General features: G+C 43.2%; 1 protein-coding gene across 1 annotated transcript in view; it reads right to left on the bottom strand.

Moving 5' to 3' along the window:
- Window positions 1-24127, bottom strand: part of Sgk1 (serum/glucocorticoid regulated kinase 1) — a 183786-nt gene that overhangs the window by 41370 nt on the left and 118289 nt on the right. Inside the window, exon 3 of the mRNA XM_004651185.3 lies at window positions 3936-4011. Coding sequence (XP_004651242.1) covers window positions 3936-4011 — 76 coding nt within the window. The remainder of the gene's footprint in view (window positions 1-3935; window positions 4012-24127) is intronic.

The following is a 24127-nucleotide window of genomic DNA, read 5'->3' as shown; positions in this document are numbered from 1 at the left end:
CTCTCTCTCTCTCTGCCTCTTTCTCCCTCTGTCTGTTGCTCCCAAATAAATAAATAAATAAGTTTAAAAAAAAGAAAATAAAAAAGTGAAAAAATAAAAAGTTGACAAGCATGCATAGAGCAATTCAACCACCATAGGCAATTTAAAAAAAAAATTTGTTGATGACCTCCATATATACCATATATATATAAAGTACCTCAGTCATAATCCTCTCCCACTGCTCTCCTTTGTCCCCTTCCCCTATGCCCTCTGCAGAGCCCTTCTTCCCTACTAGTTTCTCTTCTATTTTGCTGTCATTATATATATATATATATATATCTCCTTCATAATGTGCAGGGTGTTGGGTTTTGTGTAGGTATTGACAGACTTTGTGCCTCAAAAACAGTGTTCCACAGCACTTCTTCCCATACTTTGATTCTTACTTTTTTTTTTTTCCACCAGTAGATGAGATTTTAACACCCTTATCTCAAAAGCTGAGTGAACAAATAGGCAAAAAGATTTAAAAAAAAAAAGCCCTCTAGAGGGTTGGAGAGAAGGCTCAGGGGTGGTTAAAGGCACTGCTTGCAAAGTGTGACTATCCTGGTTCAATTCCCCACACGAGGCCAGACACACAAAGTGACACATACATCTGGAATTGGTTTGCCGAGAGAAGTGGTCTGGTCATTCCCATTCTCTTTCTCTCTGCTTGAAGATAAATAAATAAATAAACATAAAATAAGTTGGGCGTGGTGGCACATGCCTTTAATTCCAGTACTTGAGAGGCAGAGGTAGGAGGATCGCCATGAGTTCAAGGCCACCCTGAGACTACATAGTGAATTCCAGGTCAGCCTGGGCTAGACTGAGACCCTACCTCGAGAACACCCCCCAAATAATAATAATAATAAACATAAATAAAAAAATAAAATAAAAATAAAAACACCTCTAGACATGGATCCTATTGTGATCAGGGAGGAGGAAGTCCTGTAGGAAAGACAGCATATCTTTGTAACTCCATTAGTAATTAACTCCCAAATCACATAACGTGTTCATATGCTTATCTCTACATTCTTGCAATTTAATGTCAATAGCTCCTATACGTATCCACGATCCGTTCTGAACGAGTCTCCACCCAGTTCTATTTCCTTTACATACTATCAGGAATCATTTAGGTTTTCACTGCAATACTTTGCTTGCTCCCCACACATGCAGTAGACTGAATGTTACAGCCACAGGCAGCAGATGGCTTGTTGATTGTAACATTTTTCTGCTAATGGACTAAAAGGACGGCATAAATAGGCCAAGACGCTTTCACGTTGTTTCATCTTTCTTCAAGAGACATACATAATACAAAACAGGAAAAAAAAAAAAAACTGACAGATAAAATTAATAATAAGTTTTAGACCTTAAAACTGGTCTTTGAAAGACAGTCTTTCCTTTCCCTCCGCGAGACCTCCTGCATCTGTTAATAGACATAGTCTTTGACTCTCTTTTATGAAGGAAAGATTAAAGCGCACTTTTAGCCCCAGCTGCTCCTCGCAGGAAGCCCCCCCTGCCCCCCACGCACACCCAGGATGTGGGGTGTGGACAGGAACACAGCGCTGCGCAGCTCCCCGCAGCCTTGATGCTCGGGAGGTCGGCTTTTGTGTCGGACAGGCACCCTAGCTTGGGAGCGCGCCTTCCTCATAGTGCTCTGAGGTAGATGGCCCTCCTATTGCACAGGCTTGCCCGAAACTCAAAATCAGATCTTCGAGCATTCACTTCATAAGACTGTGTGTGAGGCGTCATACAAATATCAGGGACCGGCACATTTTCTGTTTCATTATTCTTCATTGAACGAGGCGAAGCTCTATGGTCAGCTGCATTTGTTTTAGCTCCTTTCTGTTTCATCTCCAGAGCCTACTTAATGCAGTTAGGCAGCATGGCTCAAATGTGTTCCAGACTTTCCTAGAACAGATCTCTCTCTAATTTTTTTAAAATTGTTTTTGGTTTTTCAAGGTAGGGTCTCACTGTAGCCCAGGCTGACCTGAAATTCACTATGTAGTCTTAGGGTGGCCTTGAACTCACAGTGATCCTTCTACCTTTGCCTCCCCACCAGGGATTAAAGGCATGTGCCATCACGTCAGGCTTGTTGTTTTTTTTTTTTACAATATTTTTAGTTTATTTATTTATTTGGCAGAAAGAGGGAGAGAGAGTGAGAGAGAATTGGTGCATCAGGGCCTCCAGCCACTGCAAACGAACTCCAGACGCACACACCACCTTGTTTATCTGGCTAACATGGGCCCTGGGGGAATTGAACCTGGGTCCTTTAGCTTTGTAGGCAAACGCCTTAACCACTAAGCCATCCCTCCAGCCCTGGGTTTTGTTTTTTGACACACAATCTCACTCTGCAGCCCATGTTTGTCTGAAACTCCTCTTGCCTCAACCTCCAAAGGGTGGAGGGAGGAGCATTTTTTGGCTGGGGTTCAGACTTAGGGCCTCAAGCACACTAGGCCAATGCTCTACCTCTGAGTGACATTCTCAGTGCTGAACCAAACTCACTGATCTCATAAAGTGGCATTCTTCCTGTTCTGATTAAATTTACACTGCTTCCCATAAGGATTTTGATGTGTGATTCACTTTAGGTTCCTTAAATCCCTTCTTAAGGCTTCGTTGGATGGTTCTAGCTGGGGAGCAAAGCTACTCATCTGCCCTTGACTGAACATCAGTTCTCCTCTTTTTGGACAAGGTCATCTTCTTTGACCCAGCCTGTGGCTGTGGGAGGGACACACGTGTGCTGAGAGGGAGGAAGGGGACACTGGCCTAGCCAGCCAGATCAACCCTGGTGATCAGTGGGGAGACAGATGTCACAGCAGCCAGATCTCACTTCAGTCTAGTCCAGGCTGATCTGGAATTCACTATGTAGTCTCAGCGTGGCCTCCAACACACGGTGATTTTCCTACCTAAGCCTCTCAGTGCTGGGATTAAAGGTGTGTGCCACCACACCCGGCCTGTGAAGAGAAACTTTTTTGCATGTGTGTGAGTGTGTGTATGCGCATGTTTGAATGGATGCACATGTGTGTGCACATGAATGCCAGAGATTAAGGCTGGGTGTCCTCCTCAGGTGTTCTCCGATTTTTGTTTGTTTGAGTTCAAGCCACATGAGACTACATAGTGAATTCCAGGTCAGCCTGGGCTACAGTGAGACACTTCCTTAAAAAGAAAAAGAAAAAAACAAAACAAAAAACATTGGGTCTGGAGAGATGGCTTAGTGGTTAAGCGCTTGCCTGTGAAGCCTAAGGACCCCATTCTAGGCTCGATCCCCCAGGACCCACCTTAGCCAGATGCACAAGGGGACGCATGCATCTGGAGTCCGTTTGCAGTGGCTGGAGGCCCTGGCGCGCCCATTCTCTCTCTCTCTCTGCCTCTTTCTCTGTCGCTCTCAAATAAATAAATAAAAATAAACAATTTTTTTGTGGGAAAAAGAGGTTTATTTTGGCTTATAGGCTCGAGGGGAAGCTCCACGATGGCAGGGGAGAATGATGGCATGAGCAGACGGTGGACATCACCCCCTGGACAACATAAGGTGGACAATAGCAACAGAAGAGTGTGCCAAACACTGGCAAGGGGAAACTGGCTATAACACCCATAAATCTGCCAACACTACACTCCCTCCAGGAGGCATTAATTCTCAAATCTCTATCAGCTGGGAACCTAGCATTCAGAACACCTAAGTTTATGGGGGAGGGGCACCTGAATCAAACCACCACCTGTGGGTACTGGGGAACCAAACCCAGGCTGTCAGCCTTTATGCAAACAAATACCTTTAACTGCTGAGCCATATCTAAACAAAAAATTTTAAAAAAGAAAAAACAATTAATGAATCTGCTGATGAAGCAGATTTAAGCGTTGGGCTAGGGACAAGTGAGCAAACCTTTCCTAGTGCCCCCCGGGGCCACAGTCGGCTTTTCTAACAATACCTGCATCGTCAGTAGTCCAGAAGGTTCTTGGGTCAGCCTTGGTCAGGATGTTGGTGTGATTTCCTGGCTCTTTCACCTTGAAAGCAAAAGGAGAGAAGAAATGATGTGAACATGGCGTCTGGCTTGAGGGGTTTCAGGCCAGTGAGAACACTGGCACGTGCTGCACCCGCGTCCTGAGGATGCCTCGTTGGAACTGCGTGGACAGTAACACGGAAACGCTTTGATCCTAAGCACATCAGGGTGACTCGTCACCCCACGACTTGTGTACTTTCAGCTGATGGCTCAACAGAGACTTGGTGGGGGGCGGGGTTAGAGCTTAGACCCTGTTCACGTCCTCTCTGAGAGTTGTGTGCAGTGCACACTCTACACACCTGTACACGGAGGGCCTCAGTGATGAGCAAACTGTGTGAAGACACTCACTACATACAAAGGACTTTGGATCATGCCGGGTGTGGTGGCGCACGCCTTTAATCCCAGCACTCGGGAGGCAGAGGTAGGAGGACCGCCATGAGTTCAAGGCCACCCTGAGACTCCATAGTGAATTCCAGGTCAGCCTGGGCTGGAGTGAAACCCTACCTCAATAAATAAATAAATAAATAAAATAAAATAAAATAAAAGGATTTTGGATCTCTAATGAATAGAAATGGTAGTTTTAATGAAACTGTGAAAATGCATGTTAATGAAGAGCATTTAAAAATTATTTCTTATTTTGTTTTACTATAGAATATTTTCTTTGTGCATACATATATATATATTTGAGAGGGAGAGAAAGAAAAAGGCAGGCAGAGAAAGAGAAAAAGAGAGAGAGAATGGGAGCACCAGGGCCTCCAGCCACTGCAAATGAACTCCTGATGCATGCACCACCTTGTGCATTTGGTTTACATGGATCTTGGGGAATTGAACCTAGGTCCTTTGGCTTTGCAGGCAAACACCTTAACCACTAAGCCATCTTTCCACCCCTAGAATCTTTATTTTCTTAAGTAATACATATACTTATGCAGTGTGTGCAATTTGTTTAATTTAGAGACAGCCTAACGCAGGTGGAATGATAGACCACTGTTTCTTTTCCTTCCCTTCCTTCTTTCTTTCCTTCCCTTCCTTCTTTCTTTCCTTCCTTTCATCATTCTTCCTTTTTCTTCCTCTCTTTTTTATCTATACAGTTTGGGTGATTTCTTCCAGCAATGCGAACTGGACTGCAACAACTATGTAAACAAGGAAGTTCTGGAATTTACTATGATGTAGACCAAGTTTTTTTAGTATTTGAAATGATCCTTCTGCCTCTGCCTTAGATTTCTCAAAATACGTTCCAGGAGTAACAGCAATGCAATTTGGAGGAGCAAGTTTCTACCTTTTTTTTTTTGTTTTGTTTTTTGGTTTTTCGAGGTAGGGTCTCACTCTAGCCCAGGCTGACCTGGAATTCACTATGGATTCTCAGGGTGGCCTAGAACTCACGGCAATCCTCCTACCTCTGCCTCCCGAGTGCTGGGATTAAAGGCGTGCGCCACCAAAGCCCAGCTTCCACCATTTTTTTTTTTTTTTTTTTTTGAGAGAGTGGGAGAAAGAATAAGAGAGAGAGGGAAGGAGAGAATGGCCACACCTGGGGCCTTCAGTCACTGTAAACAAACGCTGGACACATGTGCCACCTTGTACATCTGGCTTACGTGGGTCCTGGGGAATTGAACCTGGGTCCTTTGGCTTCATAGACAAACACCTTAATGGCTAAGCCATTGCCCCAGCCCAAGTTTATACCATTTTAATTGTAGCTTTCAAATATATCCTCAGCCAGTGAAATAGACATCTTCATGTTAACAAGCACTTTCCACTTCTGTATAGTTTGCAGTGTGATCATGTGATTGAGGTGAAAGGTCTCTGGTTTCATTAACCACCAGTGAATAAACTGCTTCCAGAGCAGTAGCAGAGTTCTCAACAGTATCACTGAGGACTTTGTTTAGTTTTACTGACTTTTTTTTTTTTTTTCTATAACACGACTTTATTGACAAAGGAAGCATTTCTTCAGGTTGCAGTCTGGTAGAAGTTCTTTCTCTTGGGGATTGGCATTGAAGAGCACATGGAAATCAGAATCCAGAGGCGTCTATGCCCGCCTGCTCACTGCAGCATTATTCCAGCAGCCAAGCAAACTAGATGTCTCATGAATGGGTAACGAACATACAGAGCATACATACAATGGAATATTATTTGGCTTTTGAAAAGAAGGAAATCCTGTCACACGGGATGACCCAAGTGACCCTTGAGGACATTATGCTAAGTGAAACAAGAAACAGAAGGACAAACACTGTTTGTAATCTCATTTGTACATGATGATACAGCAAACAGTAACACACACACACACACACACACACACACAGACGTCAATCAGCCAGGCATGGTGGCGTGTGCCTTTAGTCCCAGCGCTCAGTAGTAGGCAGAGGTTGGGGGAGCACCTTGAGTTGGAGGCCAGCCTGGGCTACACAGTGAGTTTCAGGTCAGCCTGGAGTACATGGAGACCCTGCTTCAAAAAAAAAAAGTCAATCGTGCAAGGTGATTGGGTTGTAGAGACCCTCTGTACAATACTATGCCTATTTTTAACATTGCTATCATATATACTTAGATATTTGTAAAGAAAATGGATCTCATAGTAAGTGTACGTATCACAATTTAAAATGACCTCGGAGAGATTATTGCCCTGTGTCTGTTAGTGTATCAATTAAGCATGTATACACTTGATTTTATAAATGTGTAAGTATTCTAAATGCAGGAATGGAATTTTCTATTAACTGTAATTGTGCTTTCATTTTTAGGAAAGGTGATCTGAGAAGTGAAAATGTCATTAAAATTTAAACCTCAGAATCTAGGGTGTACCTTAGCAATAAAATGCTTGACTAGAGTTCATGAGACCCTGGGATCAATCTCTGGCCCTGAAAAACAAAACTTCAATCTCAAGGAGAATCTTTAAAAAGTTTTTTTTAAAACAATTTATTACATTAAGAGAGAGGGAGAGAGAGAGGCTGAAAGAGAGAATGGGCACACCAGGGCCTCTAGCCACTGCAAACGAACTCCAGAAACATGTGCTACCTTGTGCATCTGTCTTATAAGGGTACTGAGGAATTGAACCTGGGTCCTTAGGCATCACAGGCAAATGCCTTAACTGCTGAGCCATCTCTCCAGCCCTCAAGGAGAATCTTAAAAAGGGAATGCATGGTACTAGAGCCATTCCATAGCTGCATTTGAGCCGCCCTGTAAAATACCCCTTATGTATCTGAATACTTTTGCTGTGAATGCCTAGCAAGGACTTTCTGATTGCACAGAGTTTTTGCTAAAATCATGAGAAAGCTCTTTACAGGGTGCATTGAAGTCTAGATCTTTGAACTTTGGTCACTGGTTTGAATTCACTCTGCTTGGCTGGTTGGTTTGTTATGGGCTCTTGCTATGTAGTTTAGACTGGCCCTGAGAACCTCTGCCTCTCTCAGGTGGCAAGATTACTAGGGCATGCTACCATGCCTGATGGTTTTGCCCTTCAACTGCACAGAACCCTTCTTACAGTCTTTCTTATAGGTAATAAATTGCCTTAAATATCTGAAAGCAGCTATTATGTCTTGCTTTAGTCTTCTATTTCCAGGTTAACTGGCCCTCTTCCCTTCAATGGTTCCTGGTAAATGGTTTGAAGTCTCTTTACTGAACTCACTGCCTTAGAAGACACTCTCTTGGGGCTGGAGAAGATGGCTTAGTCGTTAAGGCACTTGCCTGTGAAGCCTAAGGACCCAGGTACAATTCCCCAGGACCCAAATAAGCCAGATACCCAAGGTGCCACATGCAGTGGCTAAAGGCCCTGGTGGGTTCATATTCTCTCTCTCTCAAATAAATAACATATTTTTTAAAAATAACATTAAAAAAAGACAAAAATAGAAAATTTCAAAAAATAAAAGACTTTCTCTCTGCCATGTGAGCTTAGCCAGCACAAGATAATGGTCACTGAAATTAGGTGATGGTTTTGAGGGACTTCTTCCCAGGGAGAGCCACTAGCATTCTATTTGGTTATAGTTAAAATATTCCCGAGTACCTACATGTAACAAACCGTATGATAAAGAATGTTCTCTGGCCGGGTTCAGTGACTCACGCCTTAAATCCTACTCAGCAGGCTGAGGAAGAAGGATTGCTGTGAGTTCTAGGCCAGTTTGAGACTAATTTCAGGTCAGCCTGGGCTATAGCAAGACTTTTCCTTGAAAAACAAAACAAAGCCCAGCATGGTAGTGCACGCCTTTAGTCCCAGCACTTGGGAGGCAGAGGTAGGAGGATCACCATGAGTTTGGGGCTACCCTGAGACTGCATAGTGAATTCCAGGTCAGCCTGAGCTAGAGCAAGACCCTACCTCAAAAAAACAAAAAAAACAACAACAACAACAAAAAAGATTTTGTCATTTTTAATTGCAAAAAGTTCTAATTGATTTAAAAACTATGTCCACATTTTGGAAAGTTGTCATTTATGAGCTTCATTAAGCTCTGGGGATTGCTTTGTCTCCTTTGTGCAAAACAAATGTTACCTTTCTGGGTCTCCTTAACCCCTGAAAAGCTTTTCCTGTGAAAAAATATATATATATATATTCCTGTGGGGGAAAAAATATATATATAATTCCTGTGGAAAAAAATATATATATTCCTGTGGGGAGAGAAAAAAAAAATATATATATATATTCCTTCGTGTACTTTGGGTGATTCACATGTGAGTATCACAGGCCACTTTTCATCATTCCCAAGAACCAAAATACCCGTAGCAAACTATCTGCTAGGTGCGGAACCACCAATAACTGCCTAACCTGCTAGGCCATGCTCGGTAATTAAATCCTGTGAGAAAGTTCAACATTGACAGTGACCCTGTTGAGTCTTCAGGGGAGGCCTAGGATGTCTTGGCAGAAAGGTGAGGGTTGAAGAAATGGCCAGCTCCCGGGGCTTGGCTCCCAAAATGGGCTCTTGAGTTTCTGATTTGGGGTAAGGATTCAAGAGGATTGCCACCTTAATGGGGTGATAGGGAGAGATGAAAAGCTGAATTATGGCAAGAATAGAATGATGGTTGAGAACTCATGTTTTATTATGAAAAGTTTCAAACACGTCCCCAAGTCCATTTTCTTTCGTTTTTTTCTTTTTCTTTTTCTTTTTTGTTTTTTTGAGGTAGGGTCTCACTCTGGTCTAGGATGACCTGGAATTAACTATGTAGTCTCAGGGTACCCTTGAATTCATGGCGATCCTCCTACCTTTGCCTCCCGAGTGCTGGGATTAAAGTTGTGGCTTATTGTCTTTTCTTTCTTCTCTCTCTCTTTTTTTATTTTTGGTTTTTCAAGGTAGGGTCTGACTCTAGCCCAGGCTGACCTGGAATTCACTATGGAGTCTCAGGCTGGCCTTGAATTTATAGTGATCCTCCTACCTCTGCCTCCCCAGTGCTGGTATTAAAGGTGTGCACCACCATGCCCAGCTTTCATTTTCTTTTCTTTTCTTTTAAATAGTTTTATTTATTTATTTGCAAGGAGAGAGAAAGAGGAAGAAAGAAAGAAAGAAAGAGAGAGAGAGAGAGAGAGAGAGAGAGAGAGAGGAAGGAAGGAAGGAAGGAAGGAAGGGAGGGAGGGAGGGAGAGAGAGTATGAGCACACCATGACCTCTTGCTGCTGCAAATGAACTACAGATGCATGTGTCACTTTATGCATCAGGCTTTATGTGGGTACTAGGTAATAAAACCCAGGGTGGCAGTATTTGCAAGCAAATGCCATTACTGTTGAGTCATCTTCCCAGAGCCCCCAAATCCATTTTCTAAGCTTGTATTTACCTATAATATAATTTAAACAGTTATTAATATCTAGTCAATCTTTTTTACAATAAACATTTATTAAGCTGTAATTTTCATAAGGTTTTAATTCAGTTCTGAGAATCGATCTACAAATATTTCTAACACCAAAGCCAGTGGTTAGTAAATAAGAAAAATATAGTTGTTACTGCCAGAAAAATTAAGCCCTAAGCAGTTTTTTTTTTTACATTAGATATTTGTAGAATGAACCTCCCCAGACTCATGGAACTAATATGCACATGTGTGTACACCCTCCCCACCCCATGTTCACACCAAATGGCTCTATAGTCAAACTCAATGCTAGATAACATTTATAATCAGGCCGGGCATGGTGACACATGCTTTTAATCCCAGCACTTGGGGGGCAGAGGTAAGAGGATTGCCATGAGTCCAAGGCTACCCTGAGACTACAGAGTGAATTCCAGAAAGAGATCCTACCTCAGAAAAAAAAAAAAAGTTATAATTAGATACACAAAATTTGCATGCCATGAAAAGTACACCATTGATAATAGATGCTGTAGCTCACAAATATGATTTCCAGTTAAGAACAGGACAGTAACTGGGCTCAAAGGGTTTTGTGTACTAATTACCATCACAAGGATTCACTGTATTCACACGATATCCAGAGATTTACCACACATGCAGACATGAATCTGGCACAACAGAGAAAACTTTGAATTTGCAAAGAGACGCTGGGCGGAGGATCAATCACATCACACTGTTAGCTGCCCCAGGTTTCCAGGAGACGATGGGAATGACTTCTTGTGCCACCAGGAGAGAAAAACTGGTTCTTACGACCGGACCGCCCTACCTAACAAGGATCATCAGAGAGCAAAGAAACACAAAGAAAGCACCAGGCTGAAGCTGGGGACGACAGATCACACTGACAGCTGGCCAACTCTAAAGATCCAACACACAAAAAAATTATATATGCTGGGCATGGTGGGGCACACCTTTAATCCCAGCACTCAGGAGGTGGAGGTGGGAGGATTGAAGTACATAGTAAATTCTAGGACAGCCTGAGCTAGACTGAAACCCTACCTTGAAAATATATATATATATATATATATATATATATATATTTCTATGACTCACAAGAAGTTAACTATTCAAATGGTCATACACAAAAAGAGATGGAGAATTATGGCAGTGTTTTAGACAGCAGACTGTGTGCTTAGGGGCAGCCCCGGGTTCCAAGCCTGGGAAGGGTGGCTGACCCCTCAAGAGCATGGAAATTCCTGCAGTTACACATGGCTTGGCAAGAGAAGGCTTTGCAGTTACGTGAACCAGTTCAAAACCCCATGGCAGCCAGGCGTGGTGGTGCACGCCTTTAATTCCAGCACTCGGGAGGCAGAGGTAGGAGGATCACCATGATTTCGAGGCCACCGTGAGACTACCTTGAAATAAACAAACAAACAAAAAACCATGGCAAAGCAAACAGGTGTCATCCCATCAGGTGTCTTAAGAAATTGCAAGGATCCAGACATGGTGGCACATGTCTGTAATCCCAGATCTCAGGAAGCTGAGGGAGAAGGACTAAGAGTTGGAGGCCAAGGGAGGTCCCTGGTGCCCCCCAAACACAATAGGTCACTGCTGAGGTTCTTGGTTTCCTACCAGGAATAGATCCTATTGCTGAAGAATCCACATACTTGGGCTGCAAGGTCACTGAGAAATCCTGCTAGAGTTGAGCTGAAAATCTCCTCGAGGTAGACCAGCTGACAGAAAGCTGGAAAAGCTATGCTGCATGCAGTTCTATGGGAGAGAGAAAGTCACCAGTGGAGATAAACAACAGTGGATATTGCAAGCCTTAAATTTGGCCAGCCAGGCCAAATGAGCCAACAGGTAAGATAGTGGCATGTTTGTTATGGGGGAAACCAACAGCTCTCTAGTTGGATTGAGGGAAGTCATTAGTCCTAGGGGTGTGACACCTGCTGCTGTCTGGTTAAGTGTATATACTATGCTCACCAAATTGCCCAGTAAGTACTTCTCTTAATGTTCATACCCATATACTAATGCTACTCTCACTTTTGGTTAGAGAAGCTTCTCTTTTCAGATGGTGGTGACGTCTAGGATAACTCAGAAGGCATCACAGTGCTGAGAAGAAGTGACAGAGGAGTGCTCAGCATTGAAACATCTCTATCACACCTTCCAAGGCTCGGGGTCCATTGTGGAAGCAGGGGCAGAAAGGATTAAGAGCCAAAGGAAGGGTAGAACTCCTTATAATGCACTCCTCCAGACACACAATGTCCTGGATATCCATGACCTCACAGTGCTTGGCTCTACCTACACAAGACCAGCATAACGGGAGGAAAATGATGACATCAAAATAAGAGACTGATTGAGAGGGGGAGGGGATATGATAGAGTGGAGTCGTGAAGTGGAAAGTAGGGGGGGACTTATCAGGGTTTATTGTCTATAATTATGGAAGGTGTCAATAAAAAATTTTTTTGGTCTTTTGAGGTAGGGTCTTACTGTAGCCCAGGCTGAGATGAAATTCACTATGTAGTCTCAGAGTGGCCTCAAACTGACAGCAACCCCTCCCCACCTCTGTCTCCCAAGTGCTGGGATCAAAAGCCACCATGCCTGGCCAGCCTGGGCTACAGAGCAAGACCTAGTCTCAAGATCAAAGTAACAAGGACATAGGCATGAACCAATTCAGGCTGCCCATCAGCCACAAGATCTAGTACCTGTCTTTAGATCATATACTGACTCGACAGTTTGTGTTTATTGGTATGTATGCATGTGTGGCCCAGGCTGGACTTGAAGGCTGGACCCTCCTTTCTTAGTCTCTCTAGTTTTGGTACTGCAGGCATCTGCCACCGTGCCTGGCTTCTTGGACATTATTCTCAACCCCGCTGTGTATGCTGAGTCAAAGGAGTGGGGGAGCGAGTAGAGCTCTTCACAACAACCCTGAAGCCAAGCCCTCCTGAGAGCTTTCTTTTTTTTTTTTTAATACTTTTTTTTTAAAAATTATTTATTTATTTATTTGAGAGCGACAGACACAGAGAGAAAGACAGATAGAGGGAGAGAGAGAATGGGCGCGCCAGGGCTTCCAGCCACTGCAAACGAACTCCAGACGCGTGCGCCCCCTTGTGCATCTGGCTAACGTGGGACCTGGGGAACCGAACCTCTAACCGGGGTCTTTAGGCTTCACAGGCAAGCGCTTAACCGCTAAGCCATCTCTCCAGCCCCTCCTGAGAGCTTTCTTGCAACTGTCCTAACCACGGGCCTCACCTTCATGTTCGCATTCAGTACGCAGCAAGGATGTCCCCTCCCGATCGCTTCCCTGCCAGTCACAAAGGCCCACCCTAAGAGCCCAGCTCTGCTCGTACCCCATGTGCCCTGCTGTGCCTCTTGTCTCTGGAGACACGTATTTATGTTCCAATGCCATTCACTTCCCAGGGTTGTTTTTTGGTCACTTTTATGAATGGGGGACTGGAGTACAGTTCACAAGGCCGGCTTTGAAGGCACTCTGTTCCACAAAGAGCAGAGGGCCAAAGCCTGACAAGGAAGCATACAAAGGGCAACACGCTGGCCCATGCTAGAAGGTCTTTAGGAAAGGGTTGCGCTCCCCAAGAGCAGCCTTACCAGCACTGCAAGGATTTCACTGTATAAACACCATAACAGAAAGCCAGCCACTCCCAGACAGCTGCTCTCAATCTTCTTTTTAACCTATCCTACCTTTGTTGTAGTTGGGATTTGTGTGTGTGTGTGTGTGTGTGTGTGTGTGTGTGTGTTTGAGGGTAGGTGCCCATGTGTACAGCTAAGTGTGGAGACCAGAGTATAACCTCTGGGATCATTCCTCAGGGATGCTGTTTGTGTGTGTGTATGTGTGTACATGAGAGATCAACATCAGGGGTTATTCTCAATTACTCTCTGCCTTATTTTTTTTCAGCTTGACATGTAATCTTTATGATAAAAATGCTGTTCTATAAGTTTCATCTGAAACTGCTTTTAGAACGAACCTTTTAAAGGCAAAACCAGTGTGCACTTTCCTTACTATATGTAGTCAGGAATATATAGTCATGTTACTGGTTACTGAGTTTCTCATACAGATATAATATCTGTCTTATTTTTTGAGACGGGATCTCTCACTGAGTCTGGAGTTCCACCAGTGTGGCTAGACTAGCTGCTCAGCAGGCCCCAGGGGTCCTCTGCCTTCTCCCCAGTGCTAGGATGACAGATGCACCTTGTTGTACCTGGCTCTTAAAAACTATTTCTAGGGCTGGAGAGATGGCTTAGCGGTTAAGCGCTTGCCTGTGAAACCTAAGGACCCCGGTTCGAGGCTCGATTCCCCAGGACCCACGTTAGCCAGATGCACAAGGGGGTGCACGCGTCTGGAGTTCGTTTGCAGTGGCTGGAGGCCCTGGCATGCCCATTCTCTCTCTCTCTCTCTGTCTGTTGCTCTCAAATAAATAAACCAAAAAAAAAAATTAATAAAAAAAACTATTTCTATTTATGGGCTAGAGCAATGGCTTTGTGGTTAAGGTGCTTGCCTACAAAGCCAAAGGACCCAGGTTCAATTTCCCAGGACCCATATAAGCCAGCTGCATAAGGAGGTGCATGCATCTGGAATTCGTTTGCAGTGACTGGAGGCCCTACCTCTCTATATCTTAAACAAATAAAGATAAATAAATAAAATACCTTTAAAAATTCTATTCACTTATTGGCAAGGAAAGAAAGAGAGAGGAGGCCAGAGAATGGGCATATCAGGACTTCATGCCACTGCAAATGAACTCCAGATGCATGCACCTCTTTGTAAAGTAAATGCCAAGCATAGCAACTCATCTCTCTCTCCTTTTTCTTTCTTTTTTTTGAGATACCGGGGATTGAATCTAGGGCTTCACACATGTTAAAGAAGTGCTCTGCCACTAAGCTCTATTCCCCACTTTTTAAATATTTTGCTTTGAGGCAGGACCTTTCTAAGTTAGCCAGACTAGCCTTGAACTGGCTTGGTAGCTCAGACAGGCGAAATCACTAAAGTTTTGAAACTTTAGTGTCATTTTGGTTACGACTTAAACATTAGAAGATGAAGCCCACCTGAATGTCACATTGAGGTAGATGCCAGGTACCCAGAATTTTTCAGCAGACTACAGAGTGGAGCATTAACAGATCTACAGTTGCAAGAAATGAAGCAAAGTCTTCAATCTGCCAAGTGCCTCTAGTTAATGGAAAGTTGAATAGTGGAGGGAACGCTGGAAAGAGAGCAATTACCGTCTTTCTCCATTTCACCTCATCTTAAGTGAGGAACATTGCTATAACAAGACACATCAACGTAAATAGGCTACAAATCACTTGTGAGGTAAGATTATATGGATTTCCCCTAATGTACCTTTGACTTATTTATAATTATTTGCACATAACTTCCCATAATCACTATTTCCTAAGATACACCAGAAATTCTCATTAGCTAGAGAGGCTGTTTTTTCTTCCATCCTAGATTGCATGATCAGGAGGTACAGACTAGGGGGCTAGAAAGATGCTCAGCAGTTAAAGGTGCTTGCTTACAAGGTATGATGTCCTGGATTTGAATGGCCAGGACCCACATAAAACCAGATGCACAAACTGGCACATGTATCTGAAGTTTGTAGTAGCAAGAAGCCCTGAATTTCTCTCTCTCTCTCTCCTTGTGAATAAATAAATAAGTTAAAAAAACAGATGTACAAAGTAGGGAAAAGAAATCTTTTTAAAACTATATTTTTACTTATTTATTTGAGAGAGAAAGAGAGAAGAAAATGGGCATGCCAGGGCCTCCAGCCGCTGCAAACGAACTGTGTGCCACCTCATGCAGCTGGCTTACGTGGATCCTGGGGAATCGCACCTGAGTCCTTTGGTTTTGCAGGTAAGTGACTTAACCACTAAGCCATCTCTCCAGACCAGATAAAGAAATCTTGCATCTTAAATGCTATGACAAGACTGTCAGAACTATCCCCTAGCTGGTATGTAATGCTGCCTGAAAAGACTTTGAATCCAGTTGCTTGTGTCAAGGAGGAAAAGTCACCTCTTCCATCAACTCCTTTTCGTGTGCTTAGAGCATCGAGAAAGTCTCTAAGTCCAAGATGCCACTACTCTGCTTTTTAAAAAGGCACAAAGAAAACTCAGTGACTGCCAGGCATGGGGACACATGCCTTTAATCCCAGCACTAGATAGGAGGATTGCTGTGAGTTCGAGGCCATCCTGAGACTACATAGTAAGTTCCAGGTCAGCCTGGGTTAGAGTGAAACCCTACCTGGAAAAAACCCAAATAGAAAACTCACTGACCTAGGACTTTATGACCTGACTGTGGAGCAGGATTCGTCATCCTCCGTTCCTCTGCATGGGGAGTATGTGGCAGAGTTCTTGAGTGTTATTAGAATTTGAAGGTGGAAGTGACAATGTGGACTAAGTTGTTGAGCAAGCCTTCAAGGGGCACTTGAACGGGCTTTCCAAATACTGGCAACACTTGGAATGGAGAGGAGGTGGCAGTCAGGTGCCCGAGTGCCCGGGTGGGGCTTAGCTCAAAAGGTGTGCGAGCAGAAGCCACGAGGCATGTTCGGGCAGCAGCTGGGCGAACAACTTCATGGGAACAGAAAACTCATGGGAAAACCGGCTGGAAACTAGGTTGCAGGTTTTAAATGTCAGTGTGTTCTTGGCGCCGTGGGAATCCCGGATACTTGGCAGTCTGTGTTGACGAGTAATAGGGAGCCTCTTGTAGCCTCAGAGGACAGCTCATGGGATCGTGAGCGGCGGGGGCTCTGACATGGGAGGGACAGGAGGAGAGCAAAGCACAGCTGGAAAACGGGTTTGTCAAGATCTAAGGAATGACAGAAAACAAGGGAAGATGGGGGTCGCGAGGTTGCATATATTCCAGGATGAGCATGATGACACAGTATGAAAGCAGTCCCCAGTCTCCTGCTGCTGGAGGAAGCCAGCCATTCTGAGCTCAGTTCCTGCAGTATACATGGTGTGGGGGTCTGACTCAGGTGTCCCCCATAAACATAGGTGTTCTGAATGCTAGGTTACCAGTTGATGGAGATTTGGGAATTAACGCCTCCTGGAGGGAGTGTATCAGTGGGGGCGGGCTTATGGGTGTTATAGCCAGTTTCCCCTTGCCAGTGTTTGGCACACTCTCCTGTTGCTGTTGTCCACCTTATGTTGGCCAGAGGGTGATGTCCACCCTCTACTCATGCCATTGTTTTCCCCTGTCATCGTGGAGCTTCCCCTTGAGCCTATAAGCCAAAATGAACCTCTTTTTCCCAGAAGCTGCTCTTGAGTGGGTGATTTCTACAAGAAATGTGAACCTGACTGCAACAGTAAAGTGGTACCAAGAGTGGGGTTGCTGCTAGATGCCTGACTGTGTGGGTTTGGCCTTCTGGAGCTGATTTTCAAAAAAAATGTGGGAGGATTTCAAACCTTGGCCTAAGAGATGCCTTGCAGTGCTGTAAGTACAGCTTGATGGACTGTTCTGGTCGGAGTTGAAAGACCTGAAAAGAACTATGGACTGTGAGGTTTGGCTTATGAGGGTGGAGAAAGAGCTTTGTTTGGACTGAGCTAGCAGTTTGTGTAAAAAGCTTGCTGTTATGCCCGTGTCCTGAGAAGTTGTTCAGGGTTGCTCTGCGTAGAAATGGACTGGTGTGAGCAGATGGATATGGCACAGAAAGAAATCTTTAGGTCGAAACTGCTGCAATTGAGAGATTACAACCTTTGAGATTGGGCCAGCTGACCTGCACTGGGGCAACAGGAAGAACATAGACTCTTTTGAAGGGTCCTGAGGGCTCAAGGAGTGTCCTGATCTTCAAAATCTACTTTATTCCCCCCTGGATTAACAAATTGACACTCTACCTGGTATTGTGGAGTATAAGAAATACAGGAAAGAGAGGGTCATCAAGTTTGCAATATGGTCTTGACTTTTGGAAATGGTCATGGGCAGTGTGATGCAGGTTTGCTGCATGCCTGCATGGAGACCCCATGGGACCATGAGGATGAACCGTGGATTGCAGTGGAGACCCAGTGGAGATGCTGGGACCATGAGATGGCTGCTAAGGAGCTGCTGGCCCAGGATGAAGTTTAACCCAGACTGTGAGTAGCCTAGCTGGAGGGGCGCAATTGGAAGCCCAGAGACTTGTTGCTGGTTAGAGTTATTGACTTGGAGATTTGTTACTGGCTAGAGTTGTTGGACTTGAAGCTACAGAGTTTGATGTTTGCTCTGGTTGTTTAAAATCTTGTATTTACTGAATATTCTTTGCTATGTCCGATGCCATCTTTTGCAGTGTGAATGTTTATTTTGTGTCATTATGAGGTTTTTTTTGAGGTTATGTTTTGGTATTATGGCTCAGTTAAAAGATCTTGGACTATGGAGATGTTTGAATATCATTAGGATTGATTAAAAACTACAGGGACTTTTAAAGTCATACTGAATGCACTGTATTTTATATCATGTATGGATATCAGTTTATGGGGGCCAGGGATGGAATGTGGTGGTTCAATTCAGGTGTCCCCCATAAACTTAGATGTTCTGAATGATAGGTTCCCAGATGATAGAGGTCTGGGAATTAATGCCTCCTTGATGGAGTGTATTGTTGGGGGCAGGCTTATGGGTGTCATAGCCAGTTTCCCCTTGCCAGTGTGTGGCACACTCTCTGGTTGCTATTGTCCACCTGATGTTGGCCAGGGGGTGATGTCCACCCTCTGCTCATGGCATTGTTTTCCCTGCCATTGTGGAGCTTTCCCTCGAGCCTGTAAGCCAAAATAAACCTCTTTTTCTAGAAGCTGCTCTTGGTTGGGTGATTTCTACCAGCAATGCGAACCGGACTGCAACAGCTGGGGAACACATACGGGCCTTAGTCTTATGCCTGGCTGTGGTCCTCTTGGGAGCATTTGCTCCATTTCTGATATGGGTTCACATCACTTTTGGGTGCTTATTGCTAGGTAGTCACTCACACAGCTGAGTGAGTCTCACCTCTACCCTGGGCACCGCGTCTTCATCTTACACAAAGCAGGGGCTGAGTGCCTGTTCTGGCTTACCACAGCAAACATAACCTTAGTGGGTCCACCTGTCGCCACCAACCTCTAGCCTCACAAAGGTGGCACTTGGACAGAGACAGCAGGAGTCTGGTCAAGGGACTAGTGTAGGGCCACCAATCAGTAGTCTTGTTTTGATCTCTCTGAGCTAACGGATCGATCCTCATCCAGTTGCTTAACATTAATTAATAGCCATATAACACCGAGTGGCCTATTCGTGACCCCAAAGAGATTGCTATGCCAAGCAACTAGGCAAATGTTCCCCTTTATGTGGTTTTATTTCATTTGCCTTCTTGTTGGTTTCCATATTTTTTCAATCTGGCCATTGTGATTGTGAATAGTTTGAGGCAATTCACTACCTGGTCCACTTCTCTAATTCATATTTCCTGCTTGGCCCAGCAAACATTTCTTTCCATTCTGGTCTACATACAGTCAAAACACCCAGGTCAAACTTCCACTGGATTAGCGTTAGTATTTTTTGGCAGTGCTAAGAATTCAGTCCAGGGCTTCACACATGCTCTGCCTCTGAAACTCTTAACTCCTCTCCCCCCTAGCCCAAAGCAACTCTTTTCTATATTGAACATCAGAGTAATGTTCTAAAGAACAGAGTTCTGGGGAGCCAGAAGGTCATCTCCTTGCTACCCATTTACTTTATGATTAAAGAAACTAAGAGCCAGAGAAGAGCATAGCTTATGCTATCAACCAATTGAGGGCAAGAGTTCTAGTCAACGTCATCATTATTATTATCTGTTAAGCCTCAAAATACATTATTTGTTTCTTGCCAAACCCATGGCCTCCGACATGTTAGGCAATTAACTGTACTGACACTGAGCTATATCTCCAGCCCCTAGAGTCCAAGTCTTCAAGATGTCAACTGAGATCAGAAATTAGTGTCTTAAAACTCAGATTTATGCTCAGTTATATATATATATATATATATATATATATATATATATATATATATATGTATGTATATAAAATATATATAATATATAAAATATATATATAATATATAAATAATATATAATATATATTATATATAATATAATAATATATAAATAATATATAATATATTATATATATATTATTTATATAATATATAATATGATAATAATATACATAAATATATATATATTTACTTATTTGAGAGAGAAAGAGAGTATGAGCATTCCAGCCCTGCAAATAAACTCCAGACACATGTGCCAATTTGTACATCTGGCTTTACATGGGTACTGGGGAATTGAGCCCAGGCCATCAGGCTTTTATTTATTTATATTTATTTATATTTATTTGTTTATTTATTTAGATTTTTGAGGGAGAGTCACTGTCTAGCCCAGGCTGACCTGGACTTCACTATGGAGTCTCAGGCTGGCCTCAAACTCACAGCAATCCTTCTACCTCCACCTCCCAAATGCTGGGATTAAAGGCATGTGCCACCATGCCTGGCACCATCAGCCATCAGTCTTTGTTAAAAAAAAAAAAAAAAGTCTCTAACCACTGAGCGATCTCTCCAGATCCTATGCTCAATTTTGAAATTAATTCAGTTATTTAGTCCATCCATCTTTGTGGAGAACACATGGTCCTGTGCATAGTGCTAGGAACCACAGCATCGGTGTGAGTAGATGGGTGTGAACAGATGAACGGTGTCAAACGACGGTCATCAACTTAATCCCTGATGACACTGATTGACACGGTGCTGAGCAAGCGTCACGGGGTGACAGTTAGGGAGTAGGTGATGCCTGCTCATTTTTGATTTGTTAAGAGAGTTCATTTTCTTACATATTGTTATTCAAATCAATAACTGCATGTCTGGATTTGTAAGTTAAAATGCATAGTGAGGTAGACACAGAGAATCTGACCAAACCATGGCTTTTTAAGAGATCTAAAAGGGCAGCCTGGCACCGAGCCAAATCCATACATCCATTCTGTTTCACCTACTTAAATTTCCTGCCCAGACCAGCAGGCATTTGATTTTCCACCTGGGAGTCGACACAAGGCCAAGTTACCCAGACCAAACCTTTATGTATTCTACTCCAAAGCAGGAGATTCAATTCTTAAGTAAGATTTACTTACGGCATGGTGTTTATAGATTGTGCCTGATTCAGAGAGGAGGCAATCAATACATGTTTATTGATTGCATCATTGATTTGGGAGGACTCAAAGTATATTAAAGTAGCTAAAGTTAATGTTATCACAGAATGCAGCATTTGTGTCTAAAAAGTATTTGACTTAATGGCTAAGGAAACAGATTCTGAAAGAAGCAATTTGTAGAGGACAACGTGGGGGCTGGGGAGATGGCTCGGTAGTTAAAGGCACTTGCTGGGCGTGGAGGCATAACCCTTTAATCCCAGTACTCGTGAGGCAGAGGTAGGAGGATCTCTATGAGTTCGAGGCCACCCTGAGATTACATAGTGAATTCTAGGTCAACCTGGGCTAGAGCGAGAACCTTCCCCAACCCCTCCCCCAAGTAAAAATAAATAAATAAATATAAATAAATAAATAAATAAAAATTAAAAATTAAAAAAAAGTTAAAGGTGTTTGCTTGCGAAGCCTGATGGCCATACTTGACTATGAAGGTGTCCAGGGGAGGGTGTTAAATCTTTTTCAGCGTTAGTCTCCTTCTTGGAAACAGTTCAGAATCAGGGTTAAGAGGCAGAGAGAGAAAGAGAGAGGGAGAGCGAATGAGAATGGACACACCAGGGCCTCCAGCCACTGCAAATGAACTCCAGATGCATGCGCTACCTTGTGCATCTGGCTTATATGGGACCTGTAGAATCGAACTTGGGTCCTTAGGCTTCTCAGGCATGTGACCTAACCACTAAGCCATCTCTCCAGCCCTAGAATATATTTTTAAACAGATGTCTCCTTCTTCTTTTTCTTCGTGTGTGTGTGTGTGTGTGTGTGTGTGTGTGTGTGTGTGTGTGTAGACCAAAGGACAACCTTGGGTATCACCCTTTGGTTGGTCATCGGCCTCTTTGGAGACAGGGTCTCTAGGTTAGACCAGTTGGCCAGTGGTCTCCAAGATTCTCCTGTCTCCACCCCCGCAGCACGGGGGTTACAAATAAGACCCATGGGCTCAGCATTTTTCTGTGGCTACTGGGGAATGAAACTCAGGTCCTTATGATTGCATAGCTGGCGCTTTACTGGCCGAGCTGTCATCCAAGCCCGAGGTAAAGTATTTTGATAGAAGAACTTTGCTACTAAAAGCCAGGTGTGATGGCTCATAGATATAATCTCAGTGCTTGCGAGGCTGAGGCAAGAGGATTGCCGTGAACTTTAAGTCAGCCTAGGCTACACAGGGAATCCCAGGCCAGCCTAGACTATGAGACCCTATTTCAAAAAAACTAAAATCAAAATATAATAAAAATCATAAATCCTACTCAAGTTGAACAACTAGAATTATGGACATAGTCTTATGCAAAAATATGGATTAGCATGTGTTTTCATCTCTTCTGGTAGTCTAATCCTCTGGAATTTCTTGAAATAAAATGTTACAGAGTAGGATAAACTGGGAATGGTTAATGCCTCCATAAGTGACTGGAAGTAACAGCCAATCCCCAGCCTCACTACCACGCTGTGACGTGATCTGCCTGACACTGCAATCTGGGACCATTGATTTTTGTTAGTTTGTATGTTTAATTTCTTTGAAGAAAGATGGTAGGTGTTAGTCTACTACCAAATATACTCTAGTACCAAATATAAGAAAAATGTACTAGCCAGACATGGTGGCTCACGCCTTTCATCCCAGCACTTAGAAGGCAGAGGTAGGAGGATCGCCATGAGTTCAAGGCCACCCTGAGACTACCGAGTGAATTCCAGGTCAGCTTGGGCTAGGGCGAGACTCTGCCTCAAAAAACTAAAAAGAAATAAATAAAAGGAATGATTAACTATTTCACCTTTCAGATTCTTTTCTGTGACCACAATATATAGTGTGTGGCCAGGGGAAAAGAAAACAAAGGAACAGCTTCAGAACCCTGGCCATAGATTTAAGTGCAATTGAATATGTTACTTGGATTTACCCCAAAACAGGATTTCCTTTGCCCCAGGCACAGTGCTGTCCAATGAATTCGTTTCTGCCTTTGTATTCTAGCCAGGAGCTTAAAATATCAGTGCTAGGTTCCATCCAGGGGAAGTTGTAGGTTTGGGGTATCTTCCAGGCTCCCCACCTGGCTTTAGTTAACTTCTGCAAAAAAAGAATTAACACGGACCAAGTGGTGTTTATCCACTGGTACAGGCAAGAAGTTAACTATGGTGATTTGGGGGTCACTGTATTGTGTAAAAGAACAATATTAGGAATGACTTTCAGTCTTAGGTTAAACAGTGAGCAAACATCCACCTCTCAGATTTATGGGATAAAGAGAAATGTTTTAAACATCTCTCACTGCAAATGACACTATATTTCTTATTCTTTTTATCCTTAGCTTATATCTAAAAAGATTCTGGAGGCCTGGGGAGATGGCTCTTGCTTGCAAAGTCTGCTGGCCTAGGTTTGATTCCCCAATACCCAAGTAAAGCTAGATGCACAAAGTGGCACATGCAACTGGAATTTATTCACAGCAGCAAGAAGTCCTGGCTTGCCCACTCTCTTATTCTCTCGCTCTCTCTCTCCCTCTTTTTCTTTGCTTACAAATAAGTAAATGCATACACATATATATACATAAAGTGGAAAGATGCTTGATAAGAGTGGGGTAAGTAGAAATAGGATCTGGGTTGGATGTGAAGTTGTGGGAGAAATATTACTACTGCTTTCCTACACTGAAGCAATGCCTGGTTCAAAGTCAATGTAATATCATCATTTGCTTTATGCATACTCATAATGTTTAGTTTTATTTTAGGAGAGAAAAATCTGATAGTCAATCTTCCATTGACATTTTAGCCACAGAGTCTAGCCTCAATGCAATTATCACTAAATACATGGTTTCTTTTTCCCAGTGTGAATGGAACTAGACATCCCATTAAAATGTTTGCTGTTTTACTCATGCAGTGGACTGACTATAATTTGATGGTCTGCAGATCTAAAATATTTCTTATATGCCTTGGCTTGCACAAGGAATGCTTCTGCAAAACCAGTTAATAGTTGGGCCATCCTGAGAGTTGGGAATGTTGAGTTAATTTTTCACAGAGGTTCTCAAATATTCAGGGAAAGTCACTCTTAGAGGATCCTGCCAACATATATATTTTTAAAGATTTCATTTGACCTGTCTTGTATTTGATATGAAACACATGATAAAAACAATACCTGGCAACTGTGAAGTGAACTTTCCTGCATAAGCAAAAAATACCTCAAATATATCTTTTACAGAGTTTTGAATGACAGCAATAAGTTTTCATGCAAAACTGGGTTAGCATTTAGCCAACTTGGTC

The sequence above is a fragment of the Jaculus jaculus genome, chromosome 9 (genome assembly GCF_020740685.1).
Source record: "Jaculus jaculus isolate mJacJac1 chromosome 9, mJacJac1.mat.Y.cur, whole genome shotgun sequence".
Lineage (NCBI taxonomy): Eukaryota > Metazoa > Chordata > Mammalia > Rodentia > Dipodidae > Jaculus > Jaculus jaculus.
Note: the sequence above shows the minus strand (reverse complement) of the source record. Positions and strands in the feature narration are given on the sequence as shown.